Source organism: Sebastes fasciatus, chromosome 18, assembly GCF_043250625.1.
Source record: "Sebastes fasciatus isolate fSebFas1 chromosome 18, fSebFas1.pri, whole genome shotgun sequence".
NCBI lineage: Eukaryota > Metazoa > Chordata > Actinopteri > Perciformes > Sebastidae > Sebastes > Sebastes fasciatus.
The window spans coordinates 11,794,344-11,815,485 of NC_133812.1; the positions used below are offsets into that span (position 1 = coordinate 11,794,344).

Genomic DNA, 21,142 nt, shown 5'->3' on the forward strand with positions numbered 1-21,142 from the left:
AACGCAAGACCCAGTTGAGGGGAAACCTGGGGGAGGAGGGGTCACCTGTAACAATAGGAACTTACTGTATGTGTTGCATTTGCAACACGAGGCGAAGTTGTTGTTGCACCTAGAGGAATAAATAGTAAAGAACAGGATCATTTTGGCTATTTTGTGAACACGTGCCAACAACATCAACAATGTGTCTTGCGTATGGTATCACGTCATTTACCGTGTATTTCTCGCGTGTTTTCGTGACAAAATGTAGTTTCGAGACCTCATCGGGGATTCCTCCCGGTGAAAGATCTTGTAGTGTGTGACCTCCTGTCGCCGGTGAGTCATGTAGTGCGAAAACCACATAGACTTGAAGACTCCCGATTACAAGACAACAAGTTGTGTAGTATGAACAGTGCTGAGATCTGATGACTTTGAAAGTCGTGTAGTGTGAACATTAAGTAGTGTTATTATGGTAAGGATGGCCTCTGAGCGAGGCAAACGGCGTTACCAGGGTTTTGCACTCGCCGGCTCACGTTACCGCAGTCTTGGAAAGGGAGGAGTGAGCGGAGGGGTACTCAGTTGGTTGCAATCTGCAACCTCACCACTAGATACCACCAAATCCTACACACTACCTTTTTCAATGGCCTCAAGATGTGTAAAAGGAAGATAATTGTAGACACATAATAGCCACATGCTTCTGCATTGGTTGGTCTATGTCTGCATTGACATAGAATATGTGCAACATATTTGCCACTGGTAGTTTACTAATTGGTTCATTAAATATTCACATATTCAGTCGACATTGTGGGATTTGAGATATGTACTTGAGAGCAATTTGTGTCCATGCCTGGTTTCCTGTGAGCACGCTGGGGCCTTTAGATGAGTAAAGGTTAGTTGCCCATCCATGCAGAGCGAACCGTGTGTGAAGTCTGCAGCTGCACAGCATGTCTCTTAATATTTTAGGCCTGTTCAGAAACCCTAGTGCTGTTGTGTAACAGGAGCTGCTGGACCTCTTGGCACTCAGGGGTTGATGAGATGAGGTGGTTATAGGTGGACCCATGTTCCAGCTCGTTAGTAACAGGCACCGACCTTTCAGGTACTGATGAATTAAACCTAAAATCACTTGTTAAACTCTAATCACGAGCAGATGGTCCACATTAAACTTAACGACTTCTAAAACACGTAGCTGCCAAGGTGATGATTTAGGGGTGTCCTAGTTAAAGGGCCACTTTTGCATAGATTTTTATGTTTTGTTCTTGTATTTAGATCAATATGAAGAGATTTGTTTGCACTTTGACATTAATTTCATGTCTTTTCCTGTTCAGTGTCAAAGATGTACTGTATGTTTTTTTAGGTATTGTATCTGCGGGGGAGTTGTACAGTAACAGGCACAAAAAGTGGTTGCAAGTTTCCCCCAGAAAAGTTATATTAGTGGCAGCAGCGTCACAGTTTAAAATTGCGGCTTGTTGGAAAGGAAGCCAGGACAAAAGAATATACTGTAGCTGTGCCTTACATAAACACAATGTTGAAACATAAAACAGATCTGGGGTTCTCCATGGATGTGGTAGCCAAAGCTCGGGGGTGAAGCAAATTGCCAGCTGTTTGACCTTTTTGATGCGGTCGATTAGATCCTGTTTGTGGCCAGTAGTTTGGAATAGAGGGAATGAAGTTACAGCAAAGCTACTTACAGACTTGTCACTATTCTACACTGTGTCTGAATATAGACTTAAAAATGTTTTGTAAGGAGTTGGCTGGACTACTTGTTCCAAGGCACCGTGCAGCACAAGCAAGCCATAAAGGCTCAAAAAAACAAGTTGCATGACGCCTCGTCCACTATGTCAGGAAACCCGAGTTGTAAATGTGTTTTTTCTGAGTGCTCTGTTTGGGGAGAAATACATTTAACACAAAAGCAATTTGGTTCAAGAAATCATTAAATAGGCTACATATACAGGAAATAAAACATGGCATTTACAGGTAACACAGAGGTAAAGACATTTTGTGCTGTGCGTTGAATACCAGCTGTGCCACTGTGACTCAGAAGTGTGGAGGTGTAGGGAAAGTCTGTCTGTTGGTGCTGTTAGTCCCAGGTTCAGGTTCTAGCCTGTGTGGGAGTGTGCATTACCTACAGTACTGTATCTCTTAGACTTATTTCACAAGTGCCAAGAAATTCAATTTAAGTATTAATTAAGTATCAACTCTTGTGTTTGAACCATTGCCACGGTATATAGTGCTCCAGGGATGACATATTTTTGTAGGCTAACCAGGAAGTTAAAATAGAAAACAGCAGCGAGCACGTCTCCAAATCTTGAACAGTATCGGGTGCCAGGTAGTAGTAAGAAAAGAAGAAACAAATCACCGGCACTCACAGATAAAGAGTCTTTTTTAGCCGTCACTAGGCTGATCACTTAAAGATGAAAAGCGTTTGTTTGTTTGCCCAGAATAAACTAAAAAAAAGTATCTGTGAGTGCTGGGGATTTTTTTCTCCTAACCAGGAAGTTAGCATCGGCCTGGTTCCCTCGACAAAATGCTAATGGATTTTTCCATTTGGATTATTGCAGAGAATAAGCTCTGTGGCTAACACATGTTTATGATACTTACATGTTTTGTTCAGCAAGATAATCTCCACAAATGAACACACCCTTTATGATTTTTTGAAGTGTAAATCCAATCGCCAGAAGTAAAAAGCTAACGTTAGGCTATAAACGAACATCACGGACGCATGAGCGTGAAATAAACAACAAGACTGTAAAGGCAGATGTTTAGTAGTCTCATTTAGCCACTTGTTAGGAACCGCCTTTTTTTTTAAGACACTTTAAGGCTTCAAAATTCAGGAGTGGGATATTTACTGACGTATTTTATGTGGTAGAACAAAACGTTAAAATCTCTTAAGATTATTAACCACAGACCTTATTTCAGGCATCTAACTACAAACCTATTCAAAAAACCCACTGACTTCCAGACGAGGCAACCGTAAATGCTAAAATGCTAACTCATTTCTATTGGCTGCTACTTTGTACAAATGATGGATACAAAATGTTGCTTGGAAAGAATGTCAACAAGACCAAAGCTGTTTAGAGGAATGTGCATACATAAGCAAGTCATATGAGTGTATGTGATTTTTATTTTTATGTCAATTATGTATCTGTTTCCTGTTATGTTGCTATACAAAATTGGTATTTGCTTTGTAGGTAAAAATAATTAGTATGGAGTTTTTAATTTTTGGTGTTATTGGTGTAAACATGTATGTTCTGGTGTTAGTTGTAGTTAATTGGGGTGGGGTGGTGCGCGCTTTCAATTAGCATAACTTTGTAGCATTTTTTTTGCTACAGAAAATCTGAATTACCCGAATCAACCACTCCTCTGTAATCTGAGTTTCCCCTTAATGTGCCATCTCTTTTGATAAGCTTAAACTGCAAAAATGTTTTCTTAAATCTGACATTACTTGTTTTTACGATCTGATGTTGGCTCTGTATGTGATGTGAGGTTACAGTAGTTTGACTTCTGGCATCCACAAGCTAATCCGTGTCAGTACGGGTTTCTGTATAAATTGAATATTACTATCTTCATCCGTCATACATATATGTTGTTTATGACACAACCAACCTGATTTTGTTTGTTTGAGGTTGAATAATAAGGGCAGTTGCCTTTCGTTATTATTAGATGAATTTTTGTAGTTCCGTGTGCTTTTGTGGTTTGATTTTATGATGTGTCCTTTGGGAATCACTTGTCACAATGATATTAGCTTTTAGGCTCTACCTTTTGCATGCCAAACCACATTCCCGCTATGTTTAAATCTTTTTTGCTTAATGACACACAATTGTTTCTTAACAGTAACACCTCTGCATTTCTACCTTTTTATGAAGTGTTGTAGAAAGTGTTGACTGATTGGTGTTGGGTCTCATCTGGTATTATCCACGTTTTACTAGGTCAGTTTGGCTGACACGTCTCTTGGCCGCAGCTGATGGGCTCAACAAATCAGCAGCATATGATGCCATTGTAACAGCAGCAGCCTGCATGCATCTTTGATTACCAGCGGTCACCATGGTGACGTACAGTACACATGCAGATTGTTAATGGGGAGACGAGACCGGCTTATAAATCACAGTCTGTGACGAACGAAACTAATGCTGCCCTATGGGTAGTTTTTATGAGGTGGCATCTTGTTTTAAGTCACTAATCCCCGAGTTGGATGAAAATGAATGGGCACCATTGCACTTCTTCTTTGGTTTCAGGGCACTTTTTGTGGCTTGGGAACCTGACCAACTGAGACTGAATGGCTGAGGCTGAATGGCTCTCTATTGTCGTTTCTTGTAGGCTGCTATTGACATTTTTGTCAATTTGAAAGTAAAATAGTTATTCCCTCAGTGAAAGCGGCATGCCCCAATGCAGTATGTACATCATGACAGAGTTTATATTATTACTGCTCACTCAGTGCAATACATAGACTGATTATAGTAATGGTGTGTCCTATCTAGTCTTCCCAAAAAGCCACAAGTCAGTAACACTTGATTCAGAACTGCAGCTGCCTGTACTGATGTACATAATGGCTATTTCCAAATCCCTAACATGGTTTCCTGTATTTTTAGCATTGTTCTAAAGGTCTTTTACTTGTTGATAAAGCACTACAGGGCCTTATTCCTTCTGCGTCTGAAACATTTTTGGTATAAGAGTTGGGAAAGCCCTTCAGGTCCTCCGGGAGCAGACTTGTAACGGCTCCAAAGTGCAGAACAGAAATCCTCGGTGATTCTGCATCTAGCTCCTGTGCTCCTAGCTTTCTGGCACAACACCAGAGGGTTTTGCTGAAAGTCTTGATGCATTTTAACAAGAGCTCAAAACGTACCTCTGTGGAGTTATTATTTGAGTTATTCTCTTATTTTATAATAATGTTGATTGCATATTATTTTGAGTAAGTGTTTTGTGTGATTTGTGATGAAAATTGATTTTGCTTGAGGCAGCTGTTGTACGGTGATAACGCACTGCACGCTGGCAGAATAGAGACTGGCTCATTGGCAGTGAGTGTGCAGTCGCTACAAAAAACGTGAAATGATTTTTAAATGGCGAGTTAATGATTATACACAGACAGGTGTGGCTTAATATACCTGGAGGCAGATTAAGAGCCTCTGCATCACTGATGTAGTGATTGACAGTCTTTAAAAGGCTTCATTATTGATTTATGAAGTATTTAAATGATGTCTCTACCACATGAAATCCACAGTAGCAAAATAAACCTGCACTGAACCTGAATAAGTCTTGAAGCTTTGGTACAGATGATCATTGACTGTGACAGAAGTGATGGAGGGGAGACAACAGACACGCATCATGCTTGCGTTTTCCTAAATATTAAACTTCTAACAACTTTTTTTGGCCACTGATTGTGACAACCCCAATAGTGTGAGGGACAATTTGTCAGATACAGTGTTAATATCTGGAATGAATGATAAGTTGTAGGGATGGGAATCACCAGAGGCCCCAGGATACGATATTATCACGATACTTAAGTCACGATATGTTGAGTATTGTGATAAGATATATTGCAATTTATTACCATTTCTCAACTGCAAATTATGCAGTTTGTCGACATGGGTTTTATCTAATAAGATAGTTTTCTCTCTGTTCATCTCAGAGTTTTCATTCACATATCTTCAGGTGAGGGTTCAAGGGACCCCCTGATAATGGCCATGCCAGTTATTCCTCGCCAAAATTTTGCGTAACTTTGGAGCGTTATTTAAGAAGAAGAAGCTTTTGACTGAGCCTGCTACAACCTTTGAAAGACAGAATAGCGGCCGGGCCGTCAGATTAAGAGTCTAATAGTTTCTATAATTAAAGATTGAAACGTGACGTCCATGTATCAATACAATATCGTCACGCGAAATATTGCGATACTATGCTGAATCAATTTTATCCCCCACCCCTAATTAGTTGTCATCTTCTTATCTGTTAAAGGCGAAATCTTCACTCACAATGTCAGATCTGTTAATTCCCACTTTCCTTCCATTTGTGTCTCGTAGATGTTCCCCCTGCAGAGCAGGAGAAGCTCTTCATCCAGAAGTTGCGGCAGTGCTGCGTCCTCTTCGATTTTGTCTCCGACCCACTGAGCGACCTGAAATGGAAGGAGGTGAAACGGGCGGCGATAAGCGAGATGGTGGAGTACATCACCCACAACAGGAATGTCATCACCGAACCCATCTACCCAGAGGTGGTCCACATGGTCAGTATTTATTTAAACAGACTTGGATTTGACAATGACATTCACATCAAGTCAACAGTCATAAATATTATTTTATTTTGAGCTATCAAACATAAAGGTTCCTGTATATAAGGCAAAGCAGTTGCTTATGTTGCACGCCCGACAAAGAATGTGGTATTTTCATTTCCTTCACAATGTGGCCTCTTTTATGCTGCTACAGGATGGATGTTGTTTTTAAGCTACTGTTGCAGGTTTGTGACTTTCAGATGAGTCAAAGTTACAGTAAATGTGTAACTGCTACTGTTTTACAAGATGTTTTTAAAATTGTTCTAAATGAAATCTTTCGGGCAGATGTGAAATTCAATATTGCAATCTTTTTAGATTTCCGGTTGCATTTTATATTTGGACTTTGAAGAACAGTTGATTATTATTTTCAGTTGTATTTTATATTACATGTAAGATCTTTAATAAGAGAGGAAGTGTGTTTTCAGAAATAGTAGAATAGAATAGTCACAATATGGCTTACAGGCATGTTCTTAGTCTTTTAGGAGGGCAAAGCAACAAGTTGCCTTCTTTCATCTTGTTCCTGTTATTTATTAAGAACATGAATCATATCATCACCGTTTCCCACAAATGAAGGCGTCTTTTATTTTAAAATGGTAAATTGGCAGCCATAATCACCTATGATGGATAACATGGGCTTATCCTACAGTATCTATTGATGTTATTCTGCAGCAAGTGTAAGCCTGTTTTATATAATACATTCGTATTACTAATAGGGATGTGACGGTGAGGAAATTTTCCCACCGGTGAATAAACTCGTGACAACACCGGTGTTACTGATTACACCGGACATTTTACAAGAAAAGATGACGGTCTATATGTGTAACGCGCTTGCTTTGATCTTTAACGTCGGGTTGCTGTGTGTCGATCCAGCTTTCGTTGCAGGGCCGCAGGTTTCCAACCAGCTGTGACTGCTCCGTCCTCCTCACAGCGATGGCCTCATAACGTTATGGTTCCCTTATAGCATTGGGTTTAAATCTGAAATATTGCCAAATAGGCGCTTTTGCTTTCCGCTTCGCATCATCTTGTCTGTCAACTCAATATTTACTGACAGCTAGCGTTTTAGGATGGTTACTGCAGTCCAACTTTAAAACATTCGAGCCGTGGTCCGACCAGCAGTAGTCGGAATCACTTCACCGGCTGTGTGTCTCAAATACTCGCTGCCTCGATGACTCAGCAGCACACGGACCACAGAGAGATGCGCCGAGGCTTTTCAGGTCGGATAGAATCTAATATGTTATCTCTGTTGATCCAGACAGTTTGCTTGCTTCCATGGCTGCAGAAGGCTGTGTTTGCGTGCCAATTTGTTTCATATATGGCAACGGGGTGTTGAAATGGGCAGTGGACGGGATCACACAGATTCAAACTAAAAACAGATGCTCTGTACCGGAATGGAAATTTCAAAGGAGAACATACTGGCTGTAGCATTGTTGTCAGAGAAACCAGTATTTCAATTCAGCATGTTTCCTTAATCTCTGATGACATATCATCGTCCATTCATGATTTATTACAGTAAATGTATCACATATTGGTCCCTTAAGTGTTCCTGACTCGCTGAGGTGAGATATTCTTTCCTTGTCTGTAAAGCTCTATGATATATATATATATATATATAGCTGTGAATAAGGCTCAGCTGTACATCACTAAGTGCATGTGACCTTGAAGAACCATCTGACTCGGTTGAATGTAGCTTTTGCTTTCATATTCCATTAACATCTCTATAAGGATCTGCTATTTGTTAAGAACAGAGGTCTTTTCATGTTTTTCATTTCTGCACCATGGGAAGAGACTGAACTGTGGTTTCTACTGCCCTGGCAGCAATATTTACTTGTTTCAAAGTCAGTTAGTCTTTATTTTTTTGGCTCCTCGCTGAGTCATAGGAAACTCTCATGAGCATCACTGAACTCAGTTTGAACCATAAGATCGGTGTCACAATAACCCAACTTAACTTGTATCCTTAAAATCATCGGTAAGCCATTAATTTTGTTTCCCCTCAAGTGGTCACTTTGTGGTGTTTGTCTAAAGATGGCCAAGAAAGTTAACCCATATGAGGTCACTAAACCTAAATCTGCTCCATCCTCTGTTCATTCAGTTGGGTCTGTAGTCAGCGTGGCTGTCATTGAGCTCCTACTGTATATTTATTAGAATATGTGTTGCTCTGGGTCGTGGCCTGGATGCGTTCGTGGTGCCCGGTTTGCTTTCCCAAGCCAAATTTAAAAGCCTTTGATTTTAATCAAAGCCCTGCCTCAATGCCACATGGTAAACTGCAGATGATCAAGGTGCAAATGAATCCCCGTCCTCCTTGTCGTGGCTCCATTTGATCTGCGCTGCAGAAAATGCAACAGAGCTTCCAAATCTGCATGAAAATATACTCTTATTCCTGACAGGCCCCCTTAAAGGCAAGGGCTCTTTGAAGCCCACTGATGGCTTTCATCATCAAAGTATGGAGATTGACACGACAAACTCCTTTTCTAGCCATAAGGAGTGTATTCTTATGTTAAGGCTGTACACATGATTTCCTCCAACAGCCCTTGTTCTTTCAGGGCTGATGTTTGATGCCTTGGTGTTCAAGCTTTAGAACAATATTTTGGCAGACCTTTGGATGACGCGACAGTGGTTGTTCCATTAGTCCCATGCTCTGGGGGGAAGTAAGAGATGGTTTTTGCTGAGAACATAAACACGATGGTGGTGAGTGAGTGTGTTTTGACCTCTGGTCGACTGCACTCTGGAGGGACCGTCTAAGTGAGCTGTCTTGAAAGTGAGAATAGACTCAGAAGGAAAATAGATGGATGCTTCCCAGTTTGGGGAATTGTATCGCAAGTGAAACAGGCTGCTATCTCAGACAAGCACAAGAGGGAATATTCAACCTAGGGCTGCAACTCAAGATTATTTTCATTGTCGATTAATTGGTTGATTATTTTCGCGATTAATCAATTAGTTGTTTGGGCTATAAAATGTCAGAAAATGGTGTTTCCCAAAGCCCAAGATGACATCCTTAAATGTCTTGATTTGTTTACAACTCAAAGTTTATTATTAAGTTATTCAATTTACCGTCATAGAGAAGTTAGGAACCAGAAAATAATCACATTTAAGAAGCTGGAATCTGCGAATGTTGACTTTTCTTTCTTACAAAATTACTCAAACCGATTAATCAAAATAGTTGATGATTAATTTAATAGTTGACAACCAATTGATTAATACTTGCAGCTCTAATTCAACTATCAATACACATTTTCATTCATTCTTTTTCATAAAGAAAATGCAATATTTTGAAGGCCGATTATGATTAACATCACACAAATGTAATTAGCAGTATTTCTATTGACTTGACAGTTTTGAGCAATAAGTGGAGTACTGGAAATATTTTTTGGGTTGAGTTGCTTTTTCAGTGAGCAGCTAAGTTCTTTCTCTAAAACAAAATTAAACCTGAAGATGAATCAGTTTGCAATAGCTTCATAACATTGTACCAGTGTTTGCTTTAACATATATTTTTCCTGTGAACGGTGTATTAAAATAGCGAACATATCTTACTGTTGTAGTTCATTTTGGCACGGCAAAGTTGTTGCAAAGAGGCTTGTTTTCCTCTTTACTTCTTAACAGTCAACTCCCCCGACAACCTTGTTTGCTGGTCAAATATTGTGGCTGATGTCTTTCTGAATTCCCCACGTCAGGTTCATTATTTCAGCTGTCAAGATGTGTTTTAGCAGCAAGCACTCAATCATCGGTAGTCAACGTGGTAGGTAGGCAGATCAGCCAAGCTTAACATCCAGAGCTAATGTTTACTAGGGTTTGGCAATAGCAACTGTTATTTTCTCACTCTGTAAGCTAAATGCAGCATAAAAGGTAGGTCAATGCGCATTGTTGGGAAAAAGAGGTGTGTTTACTAAAACACACACTAATGATGCTCAGTCATCTGTTGTCCACTGCTTCCGGTGTGTGCATTCAGTTTCTGTAGAGACCGTGTCCTCCACAGATATAATGTATCCACCAGCTCGGATGAAAAGCAGCAATTAAGACTTAAGTTTGACATGTTTTTCTTCATTATTATTTGTTATTAATTTTTTAAGTGAGTCGAGCATCAAGTGGAACGTATTTGTACTTCTAATTATTTAATTTGTCTCTGTTCATTTCTTTCATTGACTTTAATTGTTGTTTGATATCAGGCTAATGCTGGACTGAAAGACATGTCACAATCTGCATGTTAAATCACATTACATGTAGTCATGGGGCGGCCGGAGCTTAGTGGGTTGAGTGATAGTCCTCTAACCACAAGGTTGACGTGCTTTACAGCAGCAGACTGCTCCTAAGGATGGGTTAAATGCAGAGGTCGGATTTAATGTATGTACCTGTATGTATGTATGTATGTATGTATGTATGTATATGATGAATCAAATAACAGTTTCATTCAAGTCAAATGGCTTGCTTTTTTTAGGCATGCTCAGCCTTTGGATACAAGAGTTTGAAGATAATTTGACAATTCCTGTTGTCAAGTGATTCTTCTTTTTTTTGTTTATATTGTATTGTAAAATAAACTGATTGAATCTATAACAGATATCTGTGACACTAGTTGAAACATGATATCATGAATGTGTTGCCTGAGTTACATCGATTTTTTTACAGTGGATTGTTGAGCTGACCTACTGTTCTGTTTCCCCCCCCCCCATAGTTTTCTGTGAATATGTTCAGGACGTTGCCGCCGTCCTCCAACCCCACGGGTGCCGAGTTTGACCCAGAGGAGGATGAGCCCACGCTGGAGGCTGCATGGCCACATCTACAGGTACACTGCAGCACACACACAAATACAAAGACACACCGTGAACTGATGTGAATAAATCTATACAGCTGTTACGTTCACGTCTTTTCTTTTTTTTTTTTAAGTTATTTTTTTGGGGACATTTTCCATTTTTATTGAGAGGACAGTGGATAGAGTCTTGGAAAGGGGGGAGAGAGAGAGTGGATGCGGAAAGGGCCACAGGCCGGATTCGAACCCGGGCCGCCGCGGTCAGGACCAAGTCTTGATACATGGACGCCCGCTCTACCAACTGAGCTAACTCAGGCGCCCCACGTTCACGTCTTTTTAACCTCAGATCTTCTTTCCACAGCTCGTCTATGAATTCCTCCTACGGTTCTTAGAGTCGCCTGACTTTCAACCAAACATAGCCAAAAAGTATATTGACCAGAAGTTTGTAATGCAGGTGAGCACATAATGACACAAGTTTATGTGCACTGTTATAAATGTTTGAGAGAGTAATGGCATTGTCTGCATTATCATGATGCTTGAGTGTGTTTTTCCCTTCTCCTTTATAGATATTTGGTGCTCAGTTGAATTTCCTGTGTCTCAGTAGCCTTTGTTTTGTCCACAGCTCTTAGACCTGTTTGACAGTGAAGACCCCAGGGAAAGAGATTTTTTAAAGACGACCCTTCATCGCATCTACGGCAAGTTCCTGGGCCTGCGAGCGTACATTAGGAAACACATTAATAACATATTTTATAGGTGAGTGAGTCATTGAGCTAGGCACTTTGTGACTAATCGAGTGCATTTTGTTAAATGTACCATGATTTATCACCATGTTGCTGTTTTTCAGGTTCATTTATGAGACTGAACATCATAATGGAATAGCAGAATTACTGGAAATATTAGGCAGGTAAGAGATTTTCGAGAGGTGCACCCATAAAACTTTTCTCATGGTTATGCTTCAGGGTGTAGATTTTGTTTTTGTTTTTCAGTCGTAAAATGATGAAACGGGCACATTCGTATTGATACACACAGGCATTGCCTTTATCTCTCTGTTGTGTCTCGACTCAATTAGAGTCTTAAGTACAACTCTACCTCTTATTTCTCTACCTTTGTCTCTTTACAGCATAATCAATGGATTTGCATTGCCGTTGAAAGAAGAGCACAAGATATTCCTGCTGAAAGTTCTGCTGCCTTTACACAAAGTCAAGTCTCTTAGTGTATATCACCCACAGGTAACCACTTTGTCAGTCTTAAATATTGTGTTACACTTTGCTCTGCCGTAAATAAAACCTCATACCAACAGTTTTTACAATCCTGCAGTTTTGTTAGAAGTGGTGACATTATGTTGTCTTTCTCCTTTAGCTGGCTTACTGTGTGGTACAGTTCTTGGAGAAGGATAGCACCCTCACGGAACCGGTAAGATGTGTTTTATTGATGTTCTTAATATTGTTGATTGAATTACCTGAATGAACCCAAGGACTCCACTGCCAAAGTCTAGTTTTTGATATTTCCGTACTATGCTTAGTTGCAATGTGATTTGTCTGTTACTCATATTTCTGCATGTAAAATCTCAGTAAAAAGCAGAGGAAATGCATTTGAATTCTAACCAATAAAAAAACAGTGACTGTCCAGTTACTTTGAAAGGAAGTCCTTGGTATAGGATGGCAATCATCCATCAAAACATCCGAGGCACTCTGAACGCGTTTCGACTCACAAGTCTTCATTAGGTGTGTGTAGTCACACCCTGTCTTAATAAATGATTTTTAATTCACTATCAGAGTGCCTCGGATGTTTTTCCAGACTGCCGTCCTATACCAAGGACATCCTTTCAAAGTAAGCTGGACAGTCACTGTTTTTTATTATTTGACTACTTGCCCCATCCCCGAAGAGCACCTGTTTTTTTCCCTTCAACATTACCAACATAGAGTTTCCTGAGCCAGTGCAGCACTCCCACAATTGAGTTATTTTTATAAAAATAAAGGGGATAAAAAGAGAGAAAGATGTAGGCAATTTCCTTGCATGGCCTGTATGATTTCAGTACAAGAGATAGAAAAACAAACTTAATCTGAGTTTAGTGGATTCAAAACTCCTCAGTCCCGTATGACAAATACCATGATATACAAAAAGTATGTACCGGTACATATCTATCTTTCCTTTAATCTCTTAAGTATTTAGTGTCTGTCGATCTTTTTTCAAATGTTAGCTCCTGTAGGAATTCATCAGCAGATTATTAGTTGAACAGATCAGCCTGTCCATACGTTCTTCTTTAATAATCCTGTTGTCCTTGTGCGCAGACGGTAATGGCTTTGTTAAAGTATTGGCCAAAGACCCACAGTCCAAAAGAGGTGATGTTCCTGAATGAACTGGAGGAGATCCTGGACGTCATTGAGCCTTCGGAGTTCGTCAAAGTCATGGAGCCCCTCTTCAGACAGTTGGCCAAGTGTGTGTCCAGCCCACACTTTCAGGTCTGGCATTCATCCCAGTACACATATATAAAGTGATGTTTGTTATACATACTGTATGTGCAGAGATATCTGAGCACACCTTCTTTTTTTCCTCCCATCAAAAGTTGTCTGTCTACATATGTAACCCCGTTATGAACTCATGTGTTCTTAGGTGGCAGAACGAGCTCTGTACTACTGGAACAATGAGTACATTATGAGCCTGATCAGCGACAACGCAGCCAAGATCCTGCCCATCATGTTCCCATCCCTCTACCGCAACTCCAAGACCCACTGGAACAAGTGAGTCACTACAAGGGCTTTGTATTATGTCTATCTCTGTGTGTTTCTGCCTGATGATGAATTGGGATGATACTAAGTACGTAAATCAAGTGACCCGTGGTAACCTTTTGTCTGTCTGCAGGACGATCCACGGGTTGATCTACAACGCTCTGAAACTCTTCATGGAGATGAACCAGAAGCTGTTTGACGACTGCACTCAACAGTTCAGGGCAGAGAAAAGCAAGTAAGTCACAAGCGAGACGTTCACGTCTGAATTTCTAGTGCAGCAACAGCTCTCTTGGTCTTCTTACATGTCATAGAAAACACCACACAAACGTAATTAGAAATGGAAAGAATGACTAAGTAAGTGAACTGAACAACAAACTCCTGACATACTTTGAACATAACAGATTTGTGAGGTCGGTGTCACGACCTTTTGAGTAAACTCTTTCGTGTGTCTGATGATTTTCTGTTTTTTTTGTTTTGCGTCTCAGAGAGAAAGCCAAATGGAAAGAGAGAGAAGAAGCGTGGCTGAAGATTGAGAATCTTGCAAAGTCAAACCCACAGGTGAGCAAAGAGATTTTAAGGTAGTAATGAGGGCTGTACTGAATGTCTTTTCACATTCAAAGCTTCTATTGAGGTTTTCAAATGCAGCTTGGAAGGTCTCAAATGCTCAAACAAAATCCTCAATTTGAATGAAGTGATTCATCGGATTAAATGAGTTGGTCTTTTTCTATTAAATCAACTTTATTAAATGAAGAGGCTATAACTCGTGCATGCCTCCCTTTGTGTGCGGCAAATGAGAGAGCAAATTTTTTTGACAGCCGTGAAAATGTTGTTTTTGAAAGTCTAGACGCCAATTTCGTTTGATAAAAACATGTTGCTGAATTTTGGAAATGATTACATCTAGTTTTTTCCCCAATAAATTTAGACTTTTTGACCTTGCAACGCTCTGGAGATATTGAAAATGTTTGGATCATACGAGTTGGAAACAATCTTACGCAGCCACCACTAGAATCTAATTCTACAAATAATATAATACTATCCACTACCGAGCCTGTTTGTAATCGGTACCGCCAACGTTATCACGAGAGCAGAAGATATTAATGATCGCGGTGCGCTGCTACAGAATGAATTTATTGGGGGAAACCCTGATTAGTGTGGCCTAATCTTTATCTGTTACTGTGCAGAAACACCAGGTTTAAACAGAATGAATAGACATGCAAAAAAAGCTGCACAACATTCAAATGTTGATTTAGAATTTGAATGTCGACCTTATGAACGAAGCGTCGAACTAGTCGGTACAGCCCTACTAGTAATCTATCAATACTGCAGACATCGTACTGACTGATGATGTGTTTATTGCCTCAGTAGCTATAATCTTGTACAACAATTATGTTTCTGTGATTACAATCATCACCCAGTGTAGTACAATCAATTAGGTATTATTATTAAGTACAAGTCAATTGCACAATCACAGCCTTTGCGTATGCATCGAGCACCTATGTAGCAAGAAAACAAGCTGAGTTAGAGAAGCATGTAGAGGCTCCACATATGTTCATGGTGGCACTAAACTGTTTCCAAAATGAGTCAAAATTTCATATAGTTGATCAAAGATTTAAAGTCAACAGCAGGAATAATTCAACACACCAGACAGTTCTTATGTGGTGCCTTTTAACCGTTCCTCCTCCTCCTCCTCCTCTTCCTCTCCTTGTACAGTTTCTGGTATACGTCGACTCTATAGGCTCAGGTAGTCCGATGGACATGGAGACAGACGGGCTGCTGCTAGACGATGCCATGCTAAAGAAAGCAGTGGAGGAGGAAGCCACACAGGTACGAAATGCAGTATAGTGTAGCAGTGAATAATACTGGGTTCTTAGGTCTAACATTGCCTATTGCTTTAGTGAAATCATTGTGGGCCAACTTTGTATCTTTTTATATTTTCGTATGCTTAGTTTTTATTGTATATAGTGAGTGTATGTTCAAATGGAACCCATCCAGCTGAAACAATGCAAATGTGATTGGACACAGAGTTAAATCAACTGTGTAACCGGCCACAGCTGAAACATTTGAGGCCATTTCAGGTTATGTTACACACGTAGAAGAAAAAACCGTCGCCTTCACTTTGTCCCGTAAATAATTAGTTTTGTCAAGATGATTGTTCAACGCTAACAGACATGAGTCACATGATTCACAAAGTATCATCCCAGCTGTCTTCCAAGTAGGACAGGGGACAAACTAGGAAATTTAAGACGTAAATATGTGTTGTAAAAATGTTCTATGTGCAGCCACAGTGAGACATTTGGATTAGGGATGTAACGGTGAGGACATTTTCCCACCGGTAAAAAAACTTGTGACAACACCAGTGTTACGGATTACACCGGACATTTTACAAGAAAAGATGACGCTCAATATGAGTGCTAACATTGATCTTTAATGTTTGGTGGCTGTTATGTCTGGCCTCTCGAGTCCAGCTTGCGCTACGGGGCTGCAGGTTTCCAGCTGGAGCCGCTCACACAGGCTGTGACCGCTCCGCCCTCCTCACGCCGATTGCCTCATTAACGTTATGGTTCCCTTATAGCATTGGGTTTAAATCCAAAATATTGCCAATGCGAAATAGGCGCTCCTGCTTTTCGCTTTGAAACCAAGTCCTCCGCCATCGTCTCGTCTGTCAACTCTCTCTCGTCCAGTGTGTGTGAAATCTGACACCTGCTACTCTGCGCTAAGACACTGTCTCCTTCAGTTTGTAGCGTCCGTCGTCCGACTATGTATCGATAACACTCCGCTGCTTCGCGGAAATGAACTAAATGGGTTTTATTTCAATAAAAAGAGGAAAAACGACGGTAGGGGGCCGTGGGCGAGTAATGCAATCAGTGTGTCCCTGAAAACCGTGTAACACCGGTAACACCGACGGCAAGCCTAATTTGGATCTGACTAAATTGTACTGAAGACATTTTTTTGTTATGTGCTTGTTGAAAGTGTGAGAGCAGGCTGCTTCAGACGTACAAAGAGTACAGAGATAAATGTCAGCCTTTTCGGTTCACCTTTGCAGACAACCTACTGCACAGAAAGGGAATTGACTGTGAAGTTTCTCAATGTTACTGATCCCTCTCTGTCTCACTGTCTCCGTGTGTCCAGATCCTAAAAGATCAGCGTCGAGAGCGCCCATTGATGAGGAGGAAATCCGAACTCCCCAGGGACATCTGCACTGTCACAGCCTTGGAGTTGCACCGGAGAGCCGAGGAAATGTTGACGACGCACGACGGCCACTAACGGACCACCCCAGATCCGCCATAAACCAGCAGCAGCAGCATCCACAGAGGAACCACAGGCCCACAGAGGGCCAGCACAACAACAGATCTCTGGTATCTCAGTCCAGCCCCAGCACAACACAGAACTGAAAAGTCCCAGCTCCACCTACCTGACGCAGAAAAATGTGTAAAGCCGCACGTCTAAGCCTTCGGGCTTTTCGGGACAAGCGGCGCTCAGTCCCTACTGACCTCCCTCCTTTTATCCACCTGGTTGTTTGTCCAGCAGAAACGTCTGTGGTGATGGACGGTCCAGCCAAGTTCACCCCAAGAGACTGTACTGTCGTTTTCCCCTCCCTCGTCTTTCCCCTCTTCCCCCCTGTCCTCTCAACTCGTAGTGTTTTTTGGGGTGCTGTGCTGCCCCCTCCTGGTCATTTCTCTCAGGTGTTCTGTTCTGTGTGTGAGCTGTCTTCTCTTCTTGCCTCTTCTTTTATAGATGTCAGGTGCTTGTACAAATAATATGAGCCTTGTTCGGTTTGATTTTTTTAAAAAGAAAAAAAGCATCAGTTGATGAGAAAATGTCAGTTGTTTCTATATATTTAATATTAGCCATTATTCTCATAACATTTAAACTAGACAGCGGTTTATATTTTATTTTTTCCTACATAGTATATTAGGAGCTCTTCTCAGAGTCAAACACACTTCCTATCTGTATAACTGCTCTGTTTGGAGCTTGCTATTTTTTTTTTTTTTTTACATTAGCTGTGAAGATTCATTGACCTGTTCTGTTAATCAGGACAGGGTCATGTGGGACTACCAGTAGAAGTGTGTCTGGATTAAAAAAAGCAAACAGTGCTGGCCCTGACGGAGGTCTAGGTTTCTCATCTAGCAGATCTTGTGTAGAAGCGTAGTTCGGTGCCAATTTTTCATCCATTTAGTTCCTTTCTTAAACAAATGGTCCTTTAGGCAATAAGTTAACACTGGTGTTGGGTGGCTCAAACAATGGTCAGATAGTTTGTTGTTACATGTTTGAATCCATTTGATTGGTTCTTGGAATGAGTCCAGCCCCGAGCCCCGGTTACATGAGAGGGGGGATTGTGGGATTTATTTTTGGTCCCAACCATGGCAGGAGTGTGTTCAACATGATCATTAGCATTCAGTACAAGTCGCTGTCATTCATGTGAGGCTTACGAGAGGTCAGAGAGATGTAGTTGCTCGTCTGGGATTTACACAATGCTGCTGTGTGTCGAGTCAAACGGGGGGTGGGGTGGGGGGGGGGTGGGGGAGGATGGGGGCAGAAACTGTGCTGATAGTGATCACTTTTTTTCTACTCTTCTCAAGCAAGACCCTTTTATTTATAAAAAACACTTGTTAGACCGCTCCATAGATGAGGTATGTTTGGTTCCGAAGAGCAAACATGAGCCTTTCTTTTCACAGTGCCTTTTATAGTCTAAGGGGACATTTGCTCAACAGAGAATCGAGTAGCTGCGTGAACTAAAAAATGGCAGGAAAAAAAATGTACCATTTAGCTTCCAAAAAAAACAACACGATGCGTTCAAGTCTCCAGCACATGCCTTGTTGAAGCTACAAAAGTGGAGAGGAGGAGAGGCAGAGCGGTCTCCCCCAAGCCACTTTAGCGATGAAGCACTTCCTGATAAAACTTGAAAGAAAATAGAAACAAAAACAAACTAGTAGAGAAATTGAAAATCAGTGATGCTGTCTGTCGTGGTGCGCGGGGGTCACCTCCCCTTGGTGGGTCGATAAGAGCTAGCCTCCGCAGGAGAGGAAATCACCTCCCATCGTGACTTTTCCATTCTGTGCCCCCCTTCACCTCCCGCTGTCCCATTCCGCTTTTGATTTGTACCATTGTTTGACCCCCCCCTCTGCCCAGACGTGCACACTGGCTGTAACCCCCTCTTCTTTGAGTAAAACCCTGCTACCCCTGTAGGGCGCGTTATTTGGACATCTGTTTGATCTGCTTCTGGATGCTCGCAAGTTCTTTTTGTTGTGGTTTTTAATCCTTCCTTTTGCCTGCAGAACCTCTTGTCAGTGTTTCAACTGAATGTGCAAATTGTAAATAATACTGCAGTCGCGATGTTCCGTTCTCTCCACGTTTTGTCTCGAAGAACAACATTCACCTTTTTACCAAAACCTCATCCCCCCCCCCCTCTGCCCTGGGTGTTCCAGTGATGAAAGTGATTCCATCCCTTCAGTAATCTTGCATCCTCTGATTGTTAGTCGTCATGCAGGAGCGCCATCCGACATGTGACTGTTGTTCTTCTTGAAAATGGCTTTAATATTGGCTTCTTTGGAGCTCTCTTCATTTTGCATAAGCTTTGTTCTCCTTTTTTTTTTTTTTAAAAGAATGAAGTGTCCTTTAGTATTCGTCTCATGCTAAACGGCTTCATCTAATATTGTACATATAATGTACTTTTATTTTATGTTATAGCTATTATTAAACGGTGGATTTCATATTTTGTACAAAATACCCCCCCCCCCGTGTACAGAATACAGAGGTTATTAGCAACTGCAGACAGTTGGTATGTGGCACAGACTTCAACACGTGACGATTTCCATTTAGAAACCGTTTAGAATTTGGATAGTTTTTTATCTATTTGTAATCCGACATCCTTTCTTTTCCTGTTTTTTTGTTTTGTTTTTCATCTTCAGACATGTGTTGAGACTCTACATACATGAGCTTTTTGTGTGTGCTTTTATCCAAATCTCCAGTGGTGTACATCTATCTATATACAGCAAATAAAGAGAACATGTGAGTTTTATATTTTCATCCTAAAAAAGAAAAAAACTTCTGTGAGTCTTCATTGGTCGCATTCAAGCTGTCTTTTTTGTTTTTCCCTTGCAGCGCTGTTGATGAACAACCAGCCTCACCTCCGGCGCTGAGTTTTTAATCAAACAACCACTTGGTTCTTTCTGGAGAGGTGACAATGTCGCAGCTTTTGGTGCCTCCGTTGTCCGGTTGGACAGCATTGAACACGAGTTTCTACGTCACAGGAGAAATTTGGCATTTACACTCTGCTCTCTGAAAAGGCCGTTTCTAGTATAGTCCCTAATGTCAAAGTTGAATCAACAGCAAGTCAGTGTCATTAGTTACAACTGAAGGTTTTCTAGAAAACCAGTTCAAGTCATTAGAAATAAGTGTTTCAATTTAATACAGCAGATTAGAATATCGCAAACTTAAAATTTGGAAACTGAAACATTCAGATTGGAAAACTGATTTACCAAAGTCACGTCAGGTCTCAAATAAACAAACCTGTGACTTTGAGTTCAGATCATGTGACCTAAGTACCCATGAAGTAACAGCAGGAACTATACATTGTAATATTATTTTACATCGAATAAGCAACTCATGCACTAAATTGAAATATGCAACATGCATCTGTCACCAGGCAATATAGCAGAATGAGTATACAGAAAATTCCGTGAATACAGAGACAGTTTATTCATTAACCTTTTAGTCCTTTCTGTCCATTCTGGTACAAGCATTCATATAGATTTCATAGTTTAAAAAAAGAAATTGACTTTTTGTAATGAAATATGGCATGTTTTTGTTGACATATCCTTCAACAAAAACATTATAAAACCTCAAGAAAGGAACCAAATCCCTTAATCCTAAAATACATAAATAAACTACATGTAATCCCTGTTGAATTTGACTAAATGGAAATGTAGTCTTTTGCCGCCATCTGCTGGACAACACTGGTAAACATTCAACACCCCTGAAAGCCTGATGATTCATCCCGAGGCTTATCCCTATCATAAATATTCTGATCACTGCGGCGTCGAGTTACACTCTTACTGTTTTACTGTATCACACTAAAAAGCTGTAAGTCCAGTACTTGTACATCTCTGTACAGTCAGCATAGACTACTATAGTTCTACCTCACAATGGGAACCTTTAAATGAAGGTTTCATGAAGCTTACTGAGGAGTTTAAACACAAATACAGACCAATGCCTCACCCTCCTATTTTATTCATTTAAGCTGCCCTGTTATTTAACTGCGGTTTCCATTAATTACTTAACATTACACAAATTAAAATGTCAGAGATCCAGTCAGTATTTCCTTTAACCATATAACTCTATTATAAGAAGAAGCCTGGTTGCATTTCCTCTGAATGATTTGACATGTTTAAACCGGGGGTTTTGTCCTATGTGACCGCTTCTGTTTGAAGTCAGCTGACATAATTA

The 21,142-nt window shown here is 40.7% G+C and overlaps 1 protein-coding gene across 3 annotated transcripts in view; it reads left to right on the plus strand.

The window, feature by feature from the left end:
• ppp2r5cb (protein phosphatase 2, regulatory subunit B', gamma b) overlaps positions 1 to 19,557 on the plus strand; it is a 33,359-nt gene extending 13,802 nt beyond the window's left edge. For all 3 annotated transcript variants that reach the window (XM_074615187.1, XM_074615188.1, XM_074615189.1), the window contains 13 exons: positions 5,985 to 6,184; positions 10,893 to 11,003; positions 11,329 to 11,421; positions 11,590 to 11,720; positions 11,812 to 11,871; positions 12,088 to 12,196; positions 12,327 to 12,380; positions 13,259 to 13,429; positions 13,581 to 13,708; positions 13,830 to 13,931; positions 14,182 to 14,254; positions 15,407 to 15,520; positions 16,826 to 19,557. In XM_074615187.1, coding sequence (XP_074471288.1) covers positions 5,985 to 6,184; positions 10,893 to 11,003; positions 11,329 to 11,421; positions 11,590 to 11,720; positions 11,812 to 11,871; positions 12,088 to 12,196; positions 12,327 to 12,380; positions 13,259 to 13,429; positions 13,581 to 13,708; positions 13,830 to 13,931; positions 14,182 to 14,254; positions 15,407 to 15,520; positions 16,826 to 16,960 — 1,481 coding nt within the window. In that variant the 3' untranslated portion in view covers positions 16,961 to 19,557. The remainder of the gene's footprint in view (positions 1 to 5,984; positions 6,185 to 10,892; positions 11,004 to 11,328; positions 11,422 to 11,589; positions 11,721 to 11,811; positions 11,872 to 12,087; positions 12,197 to 12,326; positions 12,381 to 13,258; positions 13,430 to 13,580; positions 13,709 to 13,829; positions 13,932 to 14,181; positions 14,255 to 15,406; positions 15,521 to 16,825) is intronic.
• Positions 19,558 to 21,142: the final 1,585 nt, after the last annotated feature.